We start from the raw sequence: 24,018 nt of genomic DNA on the forward strand, positions 1-24,018 counted from the left end.
GACTCAAGATTTACTGGATTTAGAATTGGAAGAAACCTGAGCCCAGAGGTTAAGTGACTTGCCCAAGGTCACAGGTAGTATGACTAGAGCCAGGTTTCAAACTCTGGTCCTTTGACTTCAAATCCAATACTCTTTTCTCTACACCATGGTAGCCACCTTGCCCTTTCTCTGCCCTCCCCTCGCCCCCCCCTGCCAATAACTCCTACTACCAAACACCAGCAGACAACATAAGAGGTTCATCATGCACTGCGGTTTATTAATCTTCTCTCATGATCATCCCAATCTTTTCTCCTTAAGCTGGGACTAAAAGTTTTGTTTGGGATGGGAAAAGTTTAAGGGACACACTAAAAAACAGGTCAGGGAGGCAGCAGTAGGGAAACAAATGCACACCCTAAACCATATTATTTAAGTTGAGACTATGGCCAATTTCTACATGGAAAACATTTATTTATTTAGTGAAATCCTTTCTGAAATCTATCATGTGAGGGAAAATCAGAGGAAATACTGGAAAATCCTTTATTAAGAAAAGGAGAAAGATGATTAATATTTTGGTGCAGATTTTGAAAGTCATTTTCCCACAAGAAAAGGCTGCCCTTCCTTCAGGCAACCTCTCAGATTCAATTGTCCTAGCCTCTCTAATTACTAAACTGTAGTTGACATCATACTGACAAAGAGAGAATTTAACTCTTTTTTAAAGTGAAGACAAAAGCTGATTAGGAGTCTGGAAGACTTTTCCAGATTAGGCTGCAGATCCTGATTGGTAGTGTACATACATGTTATGTTAAAAATTACTTAGAATGATTAAACACTAAAAAGCAGCTCAGTTATTTTAACATGACCTTTAAACTAAGTATTCCAATATATATGGCCTTTGCTTGTATAAGATGCTCATGATTCTGTTGTCATTCTTCCTAAAGGGATGTGTCACTGTGGTAGCATAACCCACATTTTCCTTTCTGACAGAGCTGTGCTTCGGGAGCCATCACTGAACAAGGTTTGAAGAGAGGGCTTTTGGGGGAGGTGGTTTGGCCACCTAAAGTCAGTGAAATGCTCATGCTTATATGGTCCTCTGTGTTTAAAAGGCACCCATGCTCACTAGAGCCACCTCAATCCCCTAGTCTCCAAAAGACTAGGTAGAAGTTTCAAAGAGGTGGATTTCAGCTCAATTGTAAGGAAAAACTTCCTAACAATTAGTGAGCTATCCACAGAGGGAATGGATTGCCTCAGGAGGTAGTAGTTCCCCAGCACTGGAGGTCTTCAAGCAGAGGCAGCATGATCACTCATCAAGGAGGCTGTAGAAAGTATTTCTATTGAGAGAGACTGGATTAGATGACCTCTGAGGTCTCTTCCAACTCAGATTCTGTAAGGAAGATGATGCTGGACAAATGTTTTTATGAAGACTGATTTTCCTGCCATGGTCCCTCTTCAGGAGTACTTGATTCTGAAGAAAGTAGAGCAGGCCACATGTGTGCCACGTTTGGCAACTTCTATTCTATCTCTTCTTCTTGGTTTCCTTCTTGGACTTTTTGCTTTGAGAAGGAGCAGCCCCCTTTGGCTTCTTGGTCACCTCAAACTTTCTTGGCTCAAAATGTCCCCCTTCCTTCAATGGAGAGAAGAGAAAGAAATAGGATTTTACTGATCAATTAAGTTTGGAATTTGCGCAGTTAAGCCAACCTAGGAGGGGATAACTTGAAGCAGGAGGTATGCAGAACTCAAGCTGATTAGGAAGGGGAAAGACTTGTCCAGATTCAAACAGAATGGTTTCCAGAAACTGTGCAGCAAATTTGCATATAGTCAGAAGCTGTCTGTTACTGCATTAAGTGTTTTTGCTTAATTGTTTTTGTTCAATCTGGAAAAGGAAAGGGAGAACTCTTCCGAGAAATAATTATGATACAAAGACAAATGACATAAATAAAATTGATTTCTTTTAAAAATATAAAGATTTAACAATGCTGGAAGTTCCCAATGAGCAAATTTGAAATTTTTGTTGCTTTTACTTATGTGGCTCTGTTGTCCCAATTGTCTCCTATTCCTTCCTCTTGACCCTTCTTTCTCTCACACCTCAACATATGGAAATTTCCATACAGCTAAAAATCCCTTTGGAGGATGTATAATGGATATCATATTGCTTGCCTTCTCAGTGTGAAGAGGAGGGGCTAGAAGGAGGGAGAGAATTTGGAACTCAAAATGTAAAAAAAGTGAATGCTAAAAATAGATAATTTTTTTAAAAAGATTCCTTTGTGTGAATAGAGCACCAGCCCTGGAGTCAGGAGAACCTGAGTTCAAATCTGACCCCAGACACTTAATACTTACTAACCATGTGACCTTGGGAGTCTCTTAACCCCAACTGCCCTCCAAAAAAAAAAAAAAGATTCCTTTGTGACTAAATCCTAGACCTGGAAAATACCTTAGAAGTCACCAAATCAAACCCTCTAATTTTCAGAATAAGAAAGCTAAAATCTTCACAAAGGAAGTGATTTATCTAAGGTAGCAAGACCAAGACTAGAATTCAGATCTCTTGACACCTAGTTTATTGTTCTTCCCACTACATTTCTGTTGCTTCTTTACTCTGTTCTACCTGCCATATCCAACCACTGTCCAAGAAGATTCTCTGCACCACAGCTATGGACTTCTGTTTTTACTGCCACAAGGTTACTGATCCCAAGAGAGGCAGAAGAGAAGCAGACTATGAATTTCCTACTCTATAGAAATGGTTCCTAAAATTCTGCAAAAGAGTTCCACAACAAAGGACCTTCAGACTGAAAAATGTTTATAAAGGCAATCTATCAAATATGTACAGACTACCCTGCTTTCCAGAAAAATCCATGAAAAATGTATTTATAATGCATGCTGGATGAAAATATAGTTGACTTCTAAATCAAGAAGTTGGGCTCAAGTGTTTCTGAAACTTGAAACTATGCCTTTGTGGCCTGTTGAAAATGATTTGTAGTTGCATGACCTCTTAAAAATAAGATCTGATTTACTCTCAAAATGTAATTTATGCAAGAACCTGCAAAAATGTGCCAGCATTCTCATGGGAATGAAGCAAGCTGCTCTGTAATTCATGGGGAAGAACTTGCTACCTTAGGTAAACCACTGCTGCCTTCTAATGTTCAAAATGAGATGACAAAACAGCTAAGTGTTTCTTAGTGTTGGCACCAGACTTGTCTGGAATTCCATTCAGATTAAGAGCCAGATACTACCATTTTCATACTCATGGGACAGTAATTCTTGTTTATCATCTCATAATCAATGATCTTGTTGCTAGCTTTTCTAACAGTGCAGAGACAACTCATGTAAAATATAGGCAGGGCACAAAAATGTGCCTGTGTACACATAAACATGTCCACACATTAGGGATAAAAAGGAGCCTAAGTGTCTTAATTCCGATTCTGATAGTCTACTTAAATGAATTCCTTCCAAATTCCACTTGCTCTAACTTTATGCTTGAATCTCTAAAAGTCAGTAGAGTCATAAGGAATAATTCCGGATCCCACACACAATTTTCCAAATGTCTCTGGCCCTAGAAACATTATCATAACCTCTGTGATGCCCCATCATTTGCAGATCCTTTACCCTTAAAAACTTGTTGAATAGTAGCTATTTCTACACAGATATTTCACCAAAAAGAGTCATTCTTCCCATGAATTCTAGTGAATTTTTCCTGCAATAGAATACAGCAACAACAAACTCTTAAGAGCCTATTATATTAGTTCAAAAGTTCCTAACCTGGGGTTCATGGGGTCTGTGCATAGATTTCATAGATTCATAGGTCCATGAACTTGGATGGAAAAAAAAATTAAATATTTTCACTAATCTCTAACTGAAATTAAGCATTTCTTTCAATTATTTTAAAATATTATTCTGAGGAAGGGTCTATAGACTTCCTCAGTCTGCCAAAGGGTCAAGATTAAAAAAAAATTAAGAACTCGTGTGCTAGTTGCTCTGAGGGGTAAAAAAATGTACAAGATAAAGTGCTCCTTTGCCTCAAGAAGCTTAACAGTCTAAATGGGGAGATAAGACATTAAAAAAACTAAATAATAATTTGAGATCACAGTAGGAGAGTTATATCAGAGACACACACACACATACACACACACACACACACACACACACACATATATATATATATATAAATATATATAAACCATAATTGCTACAGGATTGAGAAGAAAAAGAAATCACTTCACTTTAGACTCAGGTTATCAGGGCAGCTTAATTTAAGAGTTTGAATGATCTTGAAGGATAGATACCAGAGCTTTCTCCCTACCATTTATTCCTCTTAAAAAAAATATATTTATTTTCAGTTCCAAATTTTCTCCCTCCTACTTCCCCCTCCATTACCCATTAAGCAAGAAAAACAAAGCCTGTTACAAATGTGTAGTGAAGCAAAATTAATTCCTGCATTAGCCATGTCCTGATGTGGGTACACCTTCACTCTGCATCTGACACCTCTCTCTCTATGTCTCATCATGAGTCCTCTGTAACTATGGTTGGTTCCATTGCACTGATCACAGTTCCTAAGTCTTTTAAAAGTTGTTTTTCTTTACAGTAATGTTATTTCTAGAATTTATTCTTAACCCTTTCTTCCCCCACCTCTTGCCAACAAGATTCTGCTCTCTGTACCTTAGGACCCTACTAAGCTACTCTCTACAATGGCCTTTTTCCTCAGACTTCATTCATGCTTCAGGTCTGGTTGGACCTTTGAATCTTTAAACTGAAACCTATGATTTTGTGTTTTTTAGCAGACTAGACAAATAAATACTGGGAATCAGTGACTGGAGGCGGGGGGGGGGGGGTGCCCTAAAACAAGCATACCACTTTTTAAAGCTTATAAGTGCTCTGAATAAATTAAGTGTGATAGAGAACAAAATAAGACTAAAATGAGTCCCTGTTTCATCTCAAGCAAAATGAAATCTCTAAGCCTTTGGTTAAATGAAAAGGGAAAATTATTTTAGTACATAAAATTGGCTTTAAATTTCATTTAACTTTATTTTTTGTGTTTTGTATGAAGATATGTCTTGTCCTGGTACATTAATCAATTCTCAACAACTCTGCCCCCCATACATACATAGAAGCGTGCCATAAAAAAATTAAACAATACCCAAATATAGTGATTGTAGTAACAATTTTTATTTGGTTTTCAGTTCTATAAAACCAGTTCATTCTTCCACCCTAAAAAAGTGAGAAAAGGACTAAAGAGAATGTATGTGTATGAGAGTGCCAGAGTACTGCAAAAAATCTTGTCTATACAGACAGGCCAGGCAAGAAGAAAACTTTTAGATGGTATACTGGGCCTCTAAATAGAAATCACGGGGCTGCTAGGTGGTGCAGTGAATAGAGCACCAGCCCTGGAGTCAGGAGGACCTGAGTTCAAATCCGGATTCAGACACTTAACACAAAAAAATAGCCATGTGACCTTGGGCAAGTTACTTAAACCCCAATTGCCCTCCAAAAAAGCAAATAAATAGAAATTGTTTTGTAGAAGTGCTTGTGTTCTAAAATTCACAGAAGTCCAGAATTTCAGAATTACAAGGGCTCTCAGTGGCTATTTAGTGCAACTCACATCTTGAAAAGTAAAATTTATTCTACAGCTTAAAAAATTTAAAAGTAGTCATCCAGCCTTTACTCTAAGACCTCCAATGAGAAGAAACCCACCATCTTCTGAGGCAGCTCATTTCACTTTTGGATAACCATAACTGTTAGGAAATTTGTCTTAACCTAGAACCCAATCCTCTGTGTAATTTCCACCTAATACTCCTCGTTCTGCCTTCTGGGGGCAAGCAGAATGAGCCAAATCCGTCTTTCAAATTGGGTTTTCTCTTCCCAAGCTATCCCTGGTTTCTTCAACTAGCCCTCATATATAGCATGCCCACATTGACTGCCTCTCTTCCAGACAAGCACCACTTTATCAATGTCATTAAAATACAGCCTGCAGAACTGAATATGATACTTGAGATGTGGTCTGATATTCTCTATTGGCTGCTTGTTCTTGGAAGCCATCCCCCTCAATGTAGTCCAAGATTGTGTTAGCTTTTTTAGCCACCATATCACACTGTTGACTCATACTAAACTTGGAATTCACAAAAGCCCCCAGATCTTTTGCAAACTGCTGTCCAGTCATACCTTCTTCATCTTATACTCATAAAGATTTTTTTTTGAAGCGAAGTGCAATATTTTTCATTTGCTCCTATTAACTTTTATCTTATTAGATTTGACCAAATATTGTAGCTTGTAAAAATCTTTTTGGATTCTGATATCCAGGTGTAAGCTCTCTCTCCCAACCTGTTATTATTTAACCCTTTTTTCTCTTCTCCTCGTTCTCTCTCCCTTAGTACAATTATCCAGTTCACCAATAAGTTAAACATGGCTAATTCCATTTCTCTGCCTATGGAACAAGAATATGGCTCCCCTGAGGGTCTCATGAGAATTCAATCCACTACTAACAATAAAAATGATGGCAGTGTGCCTTGAATGGATTAGACACTTAGTAAATATTCATTGAATGAATTATTTTTAACATACGATAATACATAGTATCTATGAAATGAGAACATAGCAGGATGAAGACCAGATATCCTGTGGATACCTATAATTTAATCTGGGGAAAGGAGGCCCCCAGGCATGATCATCACAGATCTATCATGTATGTACAGTGAAATAAAATTATACTAACAATCTCTTCAGTTTCTATAATGTTTTCTACAAAGTGCTTTCCTAATAATAATTGTAAGGCAGGTACTACATAATTTTATTATCCTTCATTTTACAAATGCAAATAATGAGGCTCAAAGTAATGAAGGGACCTGCCCAAGGTGTTGCTACATGACTAGTAAGTGGTGGAATTGGCACTCAAACCCAAGGCTCTTTCCACTACTATAATGTGCTTTTTATAACAATGAACGTAGTAAAAAAAAAAACTAGGAAATCCACAAACTATTCATATTCATTGTTAATATGCAAGATATTTCTATAGTAGGCATTTGAAAGACATGCTAAATATATAAAACCTACCATGCCTACCCTTAGGAGTTAATACCCTCCCCAAAAAAAATTTACTTACCCCCTCATGAGACTTCGAAATGGGGAAGATTATGGCCAACACACAGATAAGCTGGAAGATAGCCCCCAAAAACAGTCCATAACGAAGAAGATTCTCTAGGAAAGTAGGCTCTGGAACCTCAGGGGGAGAGAAGTTCAGCTCAGAAGCCATGCCCAAAGCAGTTCCTGGTCTCCTTTTAGATAGCTCAAGTTAAATTCTAAATTAAAGCAAAAAAAGTTTCAACAATGTTATTTTCTGTTAATTTGCTACCACATTCTAAGGCATTTAGATAACAAACAAACCGTATCTGTGAATGTCTCACAACAGGAAAATCACTGTATTTTCTCCTTTGGCCTGAAAACTTAGCAGTATTTTTTATAACACACAGTGTGTGACTGGAAGGTGAAAAAACTGATTTTTTTTTAAAGAGGAACATCATTCATTCACTCAATAATTATTAAGTATTTATTTTATGCAAAGCATGGAATAGGTTCTAGGGGAGAAACAATGGTAAGATGCAGTCCTGCCCCTATGGAACTTAACCTAGGCAAAAGAAAACATCTACACAAATGTGAAATACTATTTGATGGAGTAACTACACCAAAGACAACATGGATGCTTCAGGTATTAAAGTAAAATGACATCATATTAGTAGAAGTGACAGGAATTTAATTCTTCCCCATTTCCCATACACAATCAGTTATAAAGACAGCACCAAGGTTTCAAATCTACATAACTGTGTGCAAGTGGTATAACTGACAGGAATAAGGAAGTCAAAAGGAGGAATTAGCTGGGGGGGGGCAAGATAATTAGATTCAGTTTTAGACATATAGAGTTTAAGGAACTGCCAAGATATTTCAGCAGAGATGTCTAAGAGAGTTGGAAACAAATATCTGTAAGCCTGGAGGGATTGGAGCTGAATGCAGAGGGTGTTCTAAAAGTCTTATCACAGTTTTAAGCTATTTAAGCTATCAAAGCTTAAAACTTTAAGCTCTAAGATTTTTGGGACACCTTGTATATATAGATTTGGGAGTCATCTACAGAAGGGCTAATAATAATAAAAATTTACTTAAGCACTTTATTCATATAAACCCAGTGAGGTACACTGCAAATATCATTATTCTCATTTTTGGATGAGGTAAATGACACTCAGAGTAGTTCAGTGAATTGTCCAAGGTCACAAACCAGGAAGTAATCAGAATTCACATTCAAAAACAGGTCTCTCCTGATTCTAAGTCTGGTACTCTTTCCATTAACACTATATTCCTCAGGAGTAGCAATCTCTCACATAATAATTGAAGCTGTGGCTGGGGGAGAATATGGCTTAAGACAACCTCACTTTATGGGGTTGAGAAGAGGAATCAGTGAATGGATCATAAAAGAGTTCATAGCAGGAAGGGCCTCATAAGCCATCTAGTTCAACTTAACTATGAAGAAAAATTTCTTCTATGACAATAGTTAGGCATTTATGTAGCACTTTAAGGTTTGCAAAGCATTAATATATATGTTAACTCATTTGATCCTCAAAACAAACCTGGAAGGTAGGTGCTATTATTATCCCCATTTTACAGGTGAGGAAACTGAGGCAGACATAGATTAAGTGACTTGCCCAGAATCACACTGGTAGTGTCTGGGGGTAGATTTGAACTTGGGTCTTCCTATGCCCAAGTTCAGCATTCTACCCATTGTATGAACTAGCTGCCTTGATAAATTCTCAATAAATGGCCATCCAATCTTCACTTGCAGAACTTTTATTTCTATAAGAAGTCCATTTCACTTTTGGACAGCTCTAATTATTATCAACTTCTTTGCCACTTCCACCGGTTGTTCCTAATCCTACTCTTCAGAGCCAAGCGGAATAAATCCTCTTGCTCTGCTACGTGACTCTTCAAGCACATGAAAACTGTTATCATGCCTCTCTCAATTCTTCTCTTCTTCAGAATAAATATTTAATGGCAGGATGCAGAAGGCCTATCAACCACCCTTATTCTATAGATAACATAACACTCAATGTAGCTTAAGATTATATTAACTTTTTCACCTACCATGTTGCACTTGACTTATTTTAGAACTCCAGGGCATTAAAACCTTCAGATCTTTTTCACAACACGACTGACTCCAGAAATAATAATCCTCTAAAGTACAATGCCCTTACTACAGGGAACAAGCAATAAAGCTAAATGACCTGTCATATTCTAGTTCCAGACCCCCATTTACTAAGCTGCCTAATCTTGGGCAATTCACTTGACCTGAGTCTGTTCATTCATGTATAAAATAGAGATAATAATACATTCCCTACACACCTCAGGGTTACTTTAAAGAAAAGTGATTTGGAAGTCTGAAAAGGAAACGCTTGTATCAAGCTAGTTAAATCCATTTTGCTTCACAAATTTTTTTTCTTTCCTTCTTGACAGACTATCAATCTGTCAGTATGGCTTATGTAGAGAAGTCAATTTGGTATAAGGAAAAGTAAAAAAAATAAATAAATAAAAGGATAAAAAGTTGTGTTTGGAGAATAGAATTTTGTAGTTCATGATTTTGGAGATAATGATGCTTATATAATCAAATTTAAGTGATGACTGTTCAAAGTCATCACCTGAGAAGCTAAACAATTAATCCAAGAAAGTCAAGATATGTCTGTAACTCTTCTTTTAGATTCTGTGGCACACTCTTTTGAACATCCTCAGCAGGACTTCTTTAGAAGTTGGTTGCCAGATCTTGGGGTAAAAGTCATTTAATGGACAGATTCAATGAAATCCATGGATCTTAGGACATAGAAATGAGAACTGGAAGAGACTCTAAAAGAGAGAACATAGAGGAAGCTTAGTATAGAGAGAAAAGCATATGGAATCAGGAAACTGCAGTTCTAAACTTTGTTCTTCTACTCACTAGCCTCATGACGTGCCAGGCAGCTAGGTAACACAATGGATAGAGCCCTGGACCTGTAGGCACAAAGATCTGAACCTAAATCCAGCAACAATTACTAGTTGTGTGATCCTGGACAAGTCCCTTGACCTCTGCCTGCCTCAGTTTCCTCATCTGTAAGATGGGAATAATAACAACACCTATGTTCCAGGGTTGCTATAAGAATAAAATTAGATAATAATTGTAAAGTATTTTGCAAAATGTAAAGCACCCTGTAAATGCTACTAGCTATTATTTTTATTAACAATTCCCTTATCCTCCCTGGGCCTCAGTAAGATGAGAGGCTGGACAAGATAGCCTCCATGATCCCTGCCAACTCTAATATCCGAAATGGTCCTCAGAACATAGCACACACGATCTGACAGCGCAAAGGACTTAAGAGATCATGGGATTTAAGACCTCGAAGGAGCCTGCAAGATCACCTGGTTCAACGCCACCTCCTCTTACAGGAGTGTAAACTGAGGCTTTAAATTATTTACTAGAAAACAGATCCCAAGGGGAAAGAAAACGTCCAAGAGCCCAAAAGGCATCAATAAAGTTCCCCCAGCAGAGAAGCGACCTAAGGGGAGGGGGCGTGTCAGGTTCCGGTCCCATCGATTCGGGGCTGCCCAGGCCTGTCTTCCCCGCCCAACATTCCCAAACCCTTGAGGGGCCGACACCCCGCCCAGACCGCTGCCGCTCCGGCCTCACCCCGAGGCGACAGCGCTCGGCCTCAGCGCCCCCGCTTCCCCCGAGGGCCCGGCCTCCCCCACCCCTCAGCCCGCGACTCCGAGCCCCAAGCCAGAGAGATAACTCACCGACCCAGAGCCCAGGACCAGCAGCCGAACTTCCCTCCGGAAGTGAGGAACAGCTCCGCCTCCTCATAGCGCACGGACAGGAAGTTACGCAACACTTAGCAACCAGATCTTCGGCGCCAGGAAGCGTTCCTAACCTCGATCCCTGGGAGATCGGGATACCGAGGGAAGAAAGGGGGGTCGTCCTCGGCCTTTGGTTTTTTGTTGTTCAGGGGATCATAGGATCCTACACTTAGAACTGGGAGTGGACCCTGAGGACGTTTAGTCCGACAGCCTCATTTTACAGATGAGGAAACTGAGACCCAGCAAGATGAAGTGACACCCCCATAGACACGTGTTTAGTAACGGATCTAGGATTCCCCATGTTTATTTTATTTATTTTTATTTGTTTATTTATGAGGCTGATGGGAATTTATGAAGCTGGAGAACGTGAAGGGAAATCCTACTTCTTAACTGTGTAACCCTGGGAAATATATGTAACCTCTCCATACCTCACTTTCTTCAACTTTAAAATCTAAATTTTAAAATTGGGCTGTCTGGCGTCTTGAGTGAAGCTCCTTCCTTCCCCAGACTCGGAATCAAGGGCCTTAGAATAAGAGTAATTGACATTTACAGAGCACTTTGTTTTACATGTATAGAGGATGTCACCAGGTTGTATAAGACTGGGCGGTTTAGCATAGTTAAAAGATGAAAAAGCCTTTGATTACACCTCTTCTACTAGGTGTGATAGGTAAGTCAAATCTGACTGGTCTCAGAGGCCAAATCTAAGCCCCTAACCAGGAGTCCCTCACCTGACTAGGTTCATAGATTTAGAGCTGAAGAGGGTTTCTCAGGGAGGTAATGAATTCTAACCTTCTCAATTTACAAGTGAGATCCAAAGAAATCAAATGGTTTCCCCAAGGTACCAAAGTTCGTAAATGATAGACACTTGGATTGGAAAACAGATCTCCTGACTTCAAATCCAGTGTCCTTTTCATTACACCACACTGGCTAGGAGGGAAGAAGTGCAATTCTGGTCACAACCTATATAATCACATGGTTTAATTTGAGCCTTGCAACAACTCTTGAGTTACTTCCTGTCTGTATTTTACAGAGGAGGAAATTGAGGATCAGAGAGAGCCTTGCACATGGTCATATAGCTAGTAAGTGTCAGAGCCAAGATTTAAACTCAAGTCTTTTTAAAAATTGATATCATGGGGTGGCTAGGTAGTGCAGTGAATAGAGTACCAGCCCTGGAATCAGGGGGACCTGAGTTCAAATTTGGCCACAGATACTTAACACTAGCTGTATAACCGTGGGCAAGTCACTTAACTCCAATTGCCCTGCCTTCCAAAAAAGAAAATAATTGATACCATTTGTTTTCACATCATCTCCTTTTCCCAATATATCACTTTCCCTTTCCTCTCCCACAGAGCTATTGCGTGTGACAAAGAAGAAAAAAACAATCAACAATTCCCATAAAAATTAACCAACCAATCAACCAAGCCTAATATTATAAGGAATGTTCCTTACCTGATACCCTTCATCTCTACAAAGAAGATGGAGAAGGTACATTCCTGTATCTGTTCTTTGGGGTCAGGTTTTGCCATTGTAATTTCAGTCATTCACTTTTGATTGTTTTATTGCTATTGTTCTTTCCAATTACATTTTTTGAAATAATTTTGCATATCGTTTTCCTATTTCTGTTTATTTCACATTACATCAGTTCATATAAAACTCGTGCTTCTATATTCATCATATTTATTGTTTCTTAAAACACAGTAACATTCCATTACATTCGTATACCTCAGTTTGTTTAGCCATTCCCCAATCCTTGGGCACCTACTTTCCTTTTGTCCTTGACCTCCTTAGGGTATGTGCCTGGCAGAGGGATCTATGGAATCCTGGTCTTTCCAAGTTTAACACTCTACCCACCACACCATGCTGCTTCTATAAATGTAGAAATATAGACTATCAGAGCTGGAAATGACCTTAGATATATCCAACCCTTCAGAGTCACAGAGCAAGCAGCCAGGAACTCCAGAGATCATCTAATTTGATTCAATAAACATGTATCAATAAACAAATATTTTCTACTATGTAGATATAGATACAGATGAAGAATGAAAGGATCTCTACTCACAATGAGTTTTTATTCTAATGGGGAAGACAAATACATGTAAAAAATATAAAGAGGATAAATCTAAAGTTAATAAGTACATATGGGGCAAGAAGATATTCTGATAGAGAAGCAGCAGCATATACTAGGCAAGTCGACCCACCCCCACAGCCAAGGACAATGAACCCAAGCGAACTGAGAATAGCAATGTCTTCCAAATCACCATAATGGGCTGCTTCCAACCCAGGCCCTTCAGCCATCATTGAGGGGACAAATCTTGAAGGAGTCTGCGTTTGTTATCACCAGCAACAAGTGCTGACCAGCTATCCTCAGTAGGCAGATTAGCACAAGAGCCCAGGGAGGGTAGCACTCCTCCGAACTCTAGTTCTGCTTCTAGCCAAGCCCTTACAGTCATCATTCAAGGAAATAATTCCTGTGGAGAAGGGGCTAGCCAGGGCAGTCAAGCCAACCTAGCTGAAACAGCAAGTTACTGAGAAAAAACAAGATGCAACATGTGCCAGATTAGTCAAACCACCACCACTACCTCAGCCACTATCTCCCCTCAGACCTCAGCGGACACTGAGGCCAGGACCCTGAAGTAAAAAAGTTGGAATAGCATTGCCTCCAGCCCATGGCCCTCAGCCATCATCTTGGAAAACAACTCTTATGGAGGGGAAGCTTGGGAACTGCTACAACCACAACTCCTGAAGATCCAGTGAAGAAATTTCTTGCCACCGAAGTCCTTGGCGCAGTCAAATGGTTCAACATCAGAAATTGATTTGGTATTAGTGGAAAAGACATTAAAGAAGAGACGTTACCATATGCTTTGCTGCTGCATCCTAAGGACCACAAGACTTTTCCATCTGACTTGCAACTGAAATCTTCCATTTGTATCATCTCCCCCATTAGAATGTGAACTTGAGAGAAAGGACTGTCTAACTTTTGTATTTGTAATACACAGGATTTTGTATAGTTATTTACATACAGTAAGTGCTTAATAACTGCTCTATTGATTCATTCATTTATTATATATGCACACATATATTTACAAGTAGCTAAATGCAAGGCAATTTGAGAAGAAAGGCATTAGTGTTTGGGAGGATCAGAAAAAGCTTCATGTGGAAGATGGTGACTGAGCTGCATCTTAATGGGAGAGATAATCTGTGAGGCAGAAGCAGGGAAGGAGTACATTCCAGGAATGGGGCGCAGCCAATACAGAGGCACAGAGACAAGAGACAGTGTATTCAGTGAGGAAAAGAAAGAAGGCCAATTTGGATGGTTTGCAGAGTTGCAAGAAGGGAAGTAATGTCCAATGAGATTGGAAAGATAGGTTGGAGCCAGTTTAGGTAAGGCTTTCAAAGTTAAATGGGAATCTCTATTGTACCCTAGAAGGAATAGAAAGCCACAGGAGTTGGTCAGACCTACACTTAATAAAAGTTGCTTTTGGCAGCTGTGGGTGGAATGGATAAGTGTTGAAAGGTTGGAGGTAGAAAGACCAGTTAGGCTTTCACAATAATCTAATCAAGTTAAGTCAAGTCAACAAGTATTTACTTAGTGCCTACTACTTGCCAGGCATTGTACTAAATGCTAGGGATACAGAGAAAGGTAACAAACAGCTCCTGCTTTCTAGGATTTCAAAGTCTAATGGAGGAGACAACATGCAAATGACTATGTGCAAACAAGATATATACAGAATAAACTGGGGCCAATGTCACCATATATGGTAGAGAATAATGTGTAAGAAGACAGAAAAAGTGGGAAGGGGCCTACTTATAAAGAGCTTTAAAAGCTAAACAGACAATTTTACATTTGATGATGGAAATAATAGGAAGCCACTGTAGTTAGTTGAAAGGGGAAGGGTGGAGAGAGGGAGTATGTGTCATGGTCATATTTGTGCTTTAGGAAGATCAATTTGAAAGCTGAGTGGAGGATGGACTAGAGTGGAGGGATTCTTGAGGCAGGGGACCAACTAGAAGGCTATTGTGTGAGGGAATGAGAGCGTGAGCTAGGATTGTAACTATGTGACTAGAAAGAAGGGTTTGGTTTTGTGAAGATAGCAAACAGAAGATTTGGGAATTTATTGGGTATATGGAGTGAGGGAGAGTAAGGAGTCCAGGATAATGTGAGATTACAAACCTGAGACATTGGAAGATTGATGATGGCTTTGACATCAATTGGGAAGCTTGGAAGACAGAAGGGATTAGGAAGAAAGATGATGAATTCCATTTTTGACATGTTGAATTTAAGATGTCTCTGGGACATCCATAACTGCAAATCCAAGTTTCTCAGGGGAGAAACTGGAGCTACTATATTATATGTAGCTCTAGGAGTCATCTGCATAGAAATGATAGCATAACCCATGGAAGCCGATGAAGTTATAAAAAAAAACATATAGGGGTGTAATGGGAATGTAAATTTTAAAGATCTTCCCTGCCCCTAGGCTAAAGTGCACCTGGAGCCTGGGGTGGGAGGCTTGTTTTTCAGTTGATACTTTTTGATTGGCCAGTGGGTCCAAAAGGTTGTTACATTCTCCGAGCCAGGAGAAGGCTATATAAGCCCTGATGTGTAGCTTTGTTTTGGGGGCTCACTTTGAGAAGTGTTCTGTGATTTGATCTGGATTCTAGGAAGCCATTGTTGAGAGGCCCCCCCTAGGCTTTGAAAAAACCCAGATGTTGATTGGGTATGGATGTAATGGTTGGACAGTTTGAAATCTGTCTACTTGATCTGTTTCTGTCTTGATAATTCTGTCTGTATATTCTGAAGTTTGGGGTGCTGACCTCTTTCACCTAAACTAGGTAAACGATACATGTTTGACTGATTAAAGTAAGCTTGTTAACCCATTTTGAGTTGCTTTCCTTTATCAAAGTAGATCCAAGAACCTGTGTTGGCAGCAAACCCTGAGGGTGCTTGGGGTGCTTGCTGCTACAAGGGGTGGCCAGGTAGCACAGCGAGTAAGAGCACTGGCTCCAGTGTCGGGATGACCTGGGGATCAAATCCGGGCTCAGATACTTAGCACCACACCCAGAAATAACTGGCCGTGTAACCTTGAGCAAGTTACTTAACCCCAATTGCTTAAAGAAAAGAAAAAGAATATGGAGAGAGATTAGAAGAGAGCCCATAACAGAACCTTGGGGAACACTAACAATTAGGAGGCATAATGTGGGTGGTGATGAGCCAGCAAAGGAGACTGAAAAGGATCTCTTGGCCTTAAAACATTTACTAGACCCTACCATCCCTCAAACTATCATTCTAGGGACCAATCTAGTTGTTAAAGATTCAAGAGATAGGATGGTTGAGAAAGCAATCTGCTAGAATCACAGAATGAGATGCTGTAGTGCCAGTCACAGCAGCACACCTGAGGACTGCTTCTGTGAATAATTTTAAGGGTCTAATCACATAGTATAATGAACTCTCTATTCAGCAATAAATTAAAGCATAACATTCACAACAACATAACAACTTATTACTAAGGTGGCCACATAGTCTTAAACAAAACATATCATTCAGTATATCTTATAGCATTCCTCAGAATCCCCACACTGCATATATTATTGCATTCAATAGCATTCCACAAAATACTTGTTTATACAAGCAGGGGGTCCCAGGCCAGGATCTTCCCTAGCACAACATATCATCCTTAAGAGGTGGTAGAAAATACAAACCCCATCCACCCCTACATCACAGTAAGTCACAAGCTCCTGAATCAATACACAGTGTCCAAGTAAAGTCCTCTCTTATCTTGACTCAAGGCTTACTTCCAAATCCCACAGCTCTTCTTCCATGGGCTGACCACTCCCAGCTCTTGCCTGGGTTCACATGTAGGCAGCTCTCTGCTCCTGCTCCTTGTCTCAACTTACAGGGCCTGCTCCACTGCAAGCTCTTCCTTCTTCTGTCTGACAGCAGGCTCCAGGGGCTCCTGCCCACAGCTTCTGTTTCTAGGAAAACAAAGGTTAACAGGGCTACAACAATATTTATACACATTACCAGCACCATCATTTCAATTCACTTTAATAGCTCTTAAAAGGGGCTTAAGCTAAGCCTCCTTCCTGTGGGCAGATCTCTACTCTTCAGCTCAATTCACTCATAAAGACCAACAGAGAGGACTTCTATCTGAGAAATTAACACAGATCAACAGAGAGGACTTCTGTCTGAGAAATTAACACATCACCAGTGGGAGCCATCACAAACATTCTTTCTGTTAGGCCTCTCCACAAATAAGTTTCCCTAGCCTGCTCATGCTCACTTCTCTCTCTCAACTCTACTTTTCTTTCTACTCTCTTCTGTCTCTCCAAGCAATACAATATACACTGTTTCCAATCAAAGACTCTTCATTCAATCAAAAACTCTTGATTCCATCAAAGGCAAGATTCAGTCAAAGGTACCTGATTGTCTAGAACTCACATAAAACTATCTGACTGACTAAAACTCAATCCAGAAAAGCGCAAAAAATCCTACTTTGCTTGCTGTTAGAGATGCCTGGGACCTCAGAGATCATCTGATTCAATTCAATAAGCATGTATTAAGTGCCTACTATGTTTCAGCTACTATGCTAGGTGGTGTGAATACAAAGTTAAAAAAATAAGACAGCTCCTATCTGGAGAAGCTAACATTCTACAGAGGAGAATGTCTTTAGTCCCATCCAAGCCACATTAACCAAATCAGCAAGCATTTATTAAGCACCTGTTGTGTTCTAGGCACTCTGCTGAGTACTGGGGATACAGAGACAAAACTTAAAATCTCTGTCCTCAAGAAGCTCACATTCTATATAGAGAAACAATATGAACACAATGTATGTATGTATGTGTGTATACATACATACTAGCAACTGGGGGATCAGTGTAAGCGGACGCTAACTCCCCTAACCTAAGGGCCAGTCTTAAGTTGTATTCTCAAGAGAGACTGAAGAGACCATAGGAGAGAAAGGGAAAAAACTTACAATTTATTCTAAGAAGGCTGGGTGCACAGGCGGCCTCAGGGAGGAAGAAAGCTGGCTCCTTATATACTTTTAAAGACAGCATGATTCAGGCATGAATTCCTCATGCATGAGGAATGTGAATCAATGGAGGGGGGCCAAACCAGCCATGTCAGCTGGTGCTCATCAAGTGAGCGGTCTTGTGAGAGATGTCCTTGACAAGATGTCCTTGTGAGCCGGCAACTGGACTGTGGCCCTCAGCACCTCCTCATCTCCCACGGGCATGGAGCAGCCTCTGAACCAAGAGGCCCCGAGGCAGTTCCTGATTTCCCATGAGATGAAAGGCATTTAGAACTCACATTGTCCTGTCTGGATCAGGAAGAGCTTCATGTAAAAAGCAGTCCTTGAGCTGAGCTTTGAAGGAGATTAGGTAGTCTAAGCAGAAGAAGTAAGGAGGGAATGCATTCTAAAGATAGGGAATAGCCAGAACAAAGGCAAGGAAATGAAAAAATGGAGTGTCATGTGTGGGGATTAACAAGAGAGCCAGTTTGGCTGGACTATAGTAGAGTGAGTGAAGAGAGTAATATGTAATAAGGTTGTAAAGGTAGGTTAGAACCAAGTTGTAAAGGATTTTAAATGACAAATAGAAAAGTTCATATTTGCTCCTAAAGGCAGTAGGGAGACAATGAAGTTTGTTGAGTTGGCAAGTGACACAGTCAGATTGATGCTTTAGGAAGATCATATTGGCAGCTATGTAGAGAATAGATTAGAGAGATGAGAGACTTGAAGCAGGGAGATGACTTAAGAGGCTACATTACCCTGATCCAGGCAAGAAGTCATGAGATCTTGGTAGACTAGCATGGTGGACATGTAATTAGAGAAAATGGCATGGATTCCAGAGATATTGTGGAGGTAGAAATGACAAGACTTGGTAAATGTTCATATAGAGAGAGTAAGGACCACAAGGAGTCGAAGATAATTCCAAGGTGACTGGGAGGAGGGCAGTGCTCCTGACAGAGGTAAGAAAGATCAGAAGAGGGATAGGGGATGGGTTGGAGGAAAATATATTGAGTTCCATTTTGAACATTCTGAATTTGAGATGCCTATGGGAATATAGTGTTCAAAATGTCTAGTGGGCAATTAATGATGGGACTGGAGCTTAGAGAAACCAGGGCTGGGAGTTATCAACATAGAGAAATGAGAATTAAACTCATTGGAGCTGATTGTGTGTGTGTGTGTGTGTGTGTGTGTGTGTGTGTGTGTGTGTGTGTGTGTGTGTGTAGAAAGAGAGCGAATATGGCTTAGGGCAAAGCCTTGAGGTATACCCAAAGTTAGAGAGCCAGATATGGATGATGATAGACAGAATTAGTCATCCAACAGTCTTTCTCCAAAATTATCAATACTTTCTTAATATCCAAGTTTAAGAGCCTTTTTTCAATACTCTTTGTCTTCTTTGTCTTTCTGCAGCCTTTGACACTATTGCTCACCTTTCTGTCCTTGATACTCTCTTTACTCTAGATTTTCTTTGTACTGCTCTCTTCTGGTTCTCCTACATGCTTTCTCTGTATACTTTCTGAATCTTCATTCATATCACACCTGCTAATATCAGAGGTGCCCCAAGGCTCAATCTTGGGCCTTCTTCTTCTAGACAATTTCACTTGGTAATCTCATCATCTCCTCAAAAACTCTTAAATCTTATTTATCCTGCCCTAACCTCCTGATTTCCAATCTTGCATCTCCAACTCTGTTTTAGACACCTCAAAGTGGATGTATCATAGACATCTTAAACTCAACATGCACAAAACTGAAGTTATGTTTCCAAAAAAAACCATCTCCTCTTCTTAACTTCCCTATTACTGTTAAGGGTAACATTATCCTCTCAGGTACCCAGGCTTGCAACCTAGGAGTCATTCTCAAGTTCTCACACTTTCTCATCCCCCATATCCAACTAGTGGTCCAGTCCTATCATTTCTACCTTTGAAACATCTTTCTTTTACAGCCACTCTCTCCTCAGATATTGCTACCTCCCTAGTACAGGTCCTCATCTCCTCACACCTGTATTATTACAATAGCTTTCTGGTTGCTCTCCCTGCCTTAGGAATCCCCCCACTCCAGTCCGTCCTCCACTCAGGTGTGCTTTTCCTTAAATATACATTTGATCCTACTCACACACACACAAACACACATGCTATTCATTCAATCCCAGTGGTTCCCCATTACCTCCATGATCAAGTGTAAAATCCTCTGTTGGGCCTTTCACGCTCTTCTCCACTCTTCGACACCACTTGTTGCCACGTGCTCTGTGATCCAGTGACACTGGCCTCCTTGCTGTTCCTCTGACAAATGCTCCATCTCCTAACTCTGAGCATTTTCACACGCTTTTCCCCATGCCTAATGTTCTTCTCATCTCAACCTCCTGGTTCCCCTGGCTCCCTTCAAGTCTCAGCAGAAGTTCCACCTTACCTGGCCCTCCTTACCCTTAGTGCTTTCCCTCTGAAATCAGCCCCGGTTTAGCCTGTACATATTTTGCTTGCTCACAGTTACATGCTATCTCCCCTTTTCACGTGAAACCCCTGAGAGTGGGACTATTGTTTTTGCCTTTCTTTGTGTCCCCAACATTTAGCAGAACACCTGGCACATAGTAGGACTTAATAAATACTGTCTCACTGACTAATTGGTAGGATGTTGGTATTAAAAAGATGGGCTTCGGGGCAGCTAGGTGGCATAGTGAATAGAGTACCAGCTCTGAAGTTAGGAGGACCTGAGTTCAAATCTAGCCTCACACACTTGACACACTAGCTGTGTGACCTTGGGCAAGTCACTTAACCCCAATTGCCCTACTCCAAAAAAAGCAAAAAAAAAAGATGGGCCTTTGCTTTAGGGGATGTAGTCACAAATGGAGATTTTTAATTTCATGGAAGTAACCAACCCACTCTCCTATTCACTTCCTCAGCTAACATGTCAGTCACCTGTACTGTTTATCCTAGATATATATATATATAAGCAATGGACAAAATCTATAGGTTTTCTATTCGAATGCATATCATAATCATAACAATAGGCATTCCTTATCCATTTGTATTTTCCTGTGAATAATCAAGCCAAATTTTTTAAATTGGTCTTATATGTCTTCCTAGAGTCTCTGTGTTATTCCAGGGCTTGATGACATCAGCATGATGCGATCCCCAAACAAGAGCACCTGGACAATCTCGCCTACAAAGAGAACCCTGCATCTTGGACTCCGCTTGGGGCTTCTCTGCACCTTAGCAAGCACCTTTGGTGAACACACATTTTCCAGTCTTATGCTTTATCTCATGTTTATGCTGCTATGTCTTTCAAGGAATCTTGAATGATTTTGAAGTATGAATAGAAGACTCCATTAGAAAAAAAGTCTTTCACTGAAACAAATTCTTTTTCACAATCAATAAACAATAAGCACAATATAATCTTATATTCCCTATATATTTCAGTCAATTGCAAAATGGTAAAGCTGTGTTTGTCTTGAATATCATTTACAAAAGCTTGCTTATTCCTTACTAATAACTCCATTGAGGTCTTCTTATAAAGACTGGCACAAAAATTTTGTATAGGTGTAGTTCAGCACCTATGTAGTTCAGACAGTGGGCAAATAGGTCGGTAGTCATTAATGTTTTCTTATTGACCTTTTTTTCTGGTTTTAATAAGGTCTGAGATTTCCCCCCCAGCCTTTTGTCTCTTTTCTTCTTTCAGATACCTTACATAATAGTCCCTTAGCACTGTCATATAATGACAGAAAAAAAATGTACTCAGATATTCAGCATCTGTACAGTATTAATTACCATCAGCATTTATTAAGTGTCCCATTAAACCTGACACTGACTAAAAGCACTGTTTGTACTTTGGGCTAAATCTATAATAAATATTAAATTATATTTAACACAATCACAGTTATATCTGGAGATTACTTGCACTTCCCATGAAGTAAACACTGTAGCTGAATAGTAATTATACCCTTTTCTATTTGTAACACATCTTTCTTCCAAGAGCCTTTAAATAATTAATATCCCCTCCACCCCCAACACAAATAGAAAATAACTGAGTATGGTATATTAGCGATTGACATTTATTTAATGCTTTAAAAGTTGAAAAGAATTTTACATACATTATCTCACTTGATTTTCATAACAACCCCATGAAGTTAATTCTACAGGTATTATTATTCCCACTTTATAGATTAAGAAACTAAGACTGAAAGAGGTTAAGTGATTTGCCCAAGGTCATACAGCAAATGTGTCAGATGCAGGATTTAAATGGAACTCTATCTTGAATCTAGATCTAGCTGTTTACTCCTATAGGTTTTACCACTACACCATAATAACTTCTCAACAAATACAACATTTATTAAGCATTTACCTTGCGGTGAGTACTACACTATATGCTAGGGAGATACAAAGTCTAGATAAGATGTAGTCCCTTTCCTTAAGAAACTTAGAGTTAAGTAGGAAGGTGATATGTAAACACATTATCCTGATGCATAACAGAATAAATATATTAGAGAGTTATAAATCAAAGGACAATATGAGATCCTAGGGGAAAAGTTGTTTCTTATAGGAGTTCAAGTTGTAGAGAGGTGGTATTCTCAGCATAAGAAACAAAGGGAATTGTCAGGCATAAGAGCATAGTATGTTTCCATTTTGGCTGAAGTATATAGTATATATGAGCTATAGCAGAAGACTAAGTTAGCACAAGGTTGTAGAGGGCCTCGAACTACAGTCAGAGGAGTTTGAACTTTATTCAAAAGGCAATAGGGAGCCACCAAAGGTTTTAGAGCAGACAAATGACTGGACCAGATCTGTATATAAAAAAGATTATTCTGGCCTCAATATGAAGAATGCATTGGAGCAGAATAAGGATCAAGACCAAAAGACTTGGAGAGAGGCTGTTGCAATAGCCCACATAGGTGGTAATGATAAACCATATTACAGTGGTGGTAATAAGAATACAGAGAAGGGAAGGAATATTTATTTAACACCTACTATGTGCCAAGCATTGTGCTAAGTCTCTTTTGAGAGTATAGAAGTGTGGAAGTAGAATTAGCCAGACCCTTGTTACTAAGGGATGAAGAGAGATGTTAGAATCAAAGATAATGCCAAGCAAGGTTAGGAACAGATAAACACTAGTAACACAGACAAAAATTTATCAAACCAGAAGAGCAGGGATAAAAGGAAAGATATTAGAAAAAGCACAGGGCAAGTTGGGACACCTGGGTTCCAGTTCTTACTAGCTGCTACCCAGAATAAGGCCCTCTACATCTCTGGCTATCAGTGTCTGAATCTGTATAAATGAACACTATCATACTCACAGCTGTAAGAAAAGTGCTTCAGAAACTGTAAAGTCTTTTGCCACACAACATTTTGTCATGCACCTAGCAAACAACCATTGTAATAGTTTGTATTATAATTGGTGTCATCACCCTATCAGACTGAGTTCCTTGAAGACAGAGGTGGTATTTAAACTCTCTAATCTCTAACATAGGCCCCTGCACAGTATAGTATTACTTAATAAATGTTTATTAAATAAACAAATAAATATAAATTTGATTTATTTATTATCTGTTTTATTGTTGAGGAAACTCAGGAAGAGTTAATGAAGTCACAGTGGCAGAAAAATAATTTTGGTCTCTACATTCTTATTCAGGGGTCAGCTACCTGTGTCTTGTGTGCTAAGTGCCACTACCAGGAATAAAGAATGTTTAAGGGTGTTCATAGTAGGTTTTCCTAATCACCAGAGACTGGGGCTGTTGAAATTGCTCAGGGCACATGTGTTCTAGTCTTTGCTTCATGACCAACTTTCTCAAGACTTTGAGAAAGTGATTTTGAACAAGTCACTTAACCTCTTCTCTTGTCTTTTCCTATCTTTAAGAAACCATGTGGTATAACAGAAAGGTTATTATTGTTGTTTGTCTTTCATTCTCAAAGAGGACCGTGACATCAGGGAGATGATGCCATGACATTCAAGTGAATTGTATTTAAGTGAGGGAGGGCTGTGCAAAGTCACCAGCCTCACTTTCTCCTCTACTTAAATCCATTCATTTGCATGGCATGGCATCACCTCCTTGATGTCATGGTCCTCTTTGAAAATGAAGGACAGACAACCTCTGTGAGAAGAAAAGGAGCTGCCCACTGGGGACCAAACTGGAACTGGCCAGTTGGGCAACTTTTCTTCCTTCCTTCCTTCCTTCCTTCCTTCCTTCCTTCCTTCCTTCCTT

At 39.6% G+C, this 24,018-nt stretch overlaps 1 protein-coding gene and 1 long non-coding RNA gene across 2 annotated transcripts; both read right to left on the reverse strand.

Annotated features, from left to right (window-relative positions):
- Window positions 1-235: 235 nt before the first annotated feature.
- On the reverse strand, window positions 236-10,907 carry MANBAL (mannosidase beta like). The gene is made up of 3 exons (XM_069063531.1): window positions 10,765-10,907; window positions 7,064-7,259; window positions 236-1,600 (listed from the first exon to the last, which is right to left on the reverse strand). The coding sequence occupies exons 2-3, from the start codon at window positions 7,211-7,213 to the stop codon at window positions 1,493-1,495; spliced, it is 258 nt and encodes an 85-aa protein (XP_068919632.1). The 5' UTR covers window positions 7,214-7,259; window positions 10,765-10,907; the 3' UTR covers window positions 236-1,492.
- Window positions 10,908-16,254: 5,347 nt separating this feature from the next.
- On the reverse strand, window positions 16,255-17,894 carry LOC138142470 (uncharacterized). Its single transcript, XR_011163429.1, has 2 exons — window positions 17,796-17,894; window positions 16,255-16,794 (listed from the first exon to the last, which is right to left on the reverse strand). It is a non-coding gene; the product is annotated as an uncharacterized lncRNA (long non-coding RNA).
- Window positions 17,895-24,018: the final 6,124 nt, after the last annotated feature.

Source organism: Petaurus breviceps, unplaced genomic scaffold (genome assembly GCF_028583685.1).
Source record: "Petaurus breviceps papuanus isolate PSGF00001 unplaced genomic scaffold, PetGlider_PUasm1.0 90591, whole genome shotgun sequence".
NCBI lineage: Eukaryota > Metazoa > Chordata > Mammalia > Diprotodontia > Petauridae > Petaurus > Petaurus breviceps.

Excerpts from the sequence above, each read along its gene's own strand:
- MANBAL (XM_069063531.1), bottom strand. The coding sequence starts at position 7,213 with ATGGCTTCTGAGCTGAACTTCTCTCCCCCTGAGGTTCCAGAGCCTACT. Across the intron at positions 1,601-7,063 it reads TTTCGAAGTCTCATGAGGGG|GAAGGGGGACATTTTGAGCC; the intron begins GTAAGTAAATTT and ends TCTCCATTGAAG.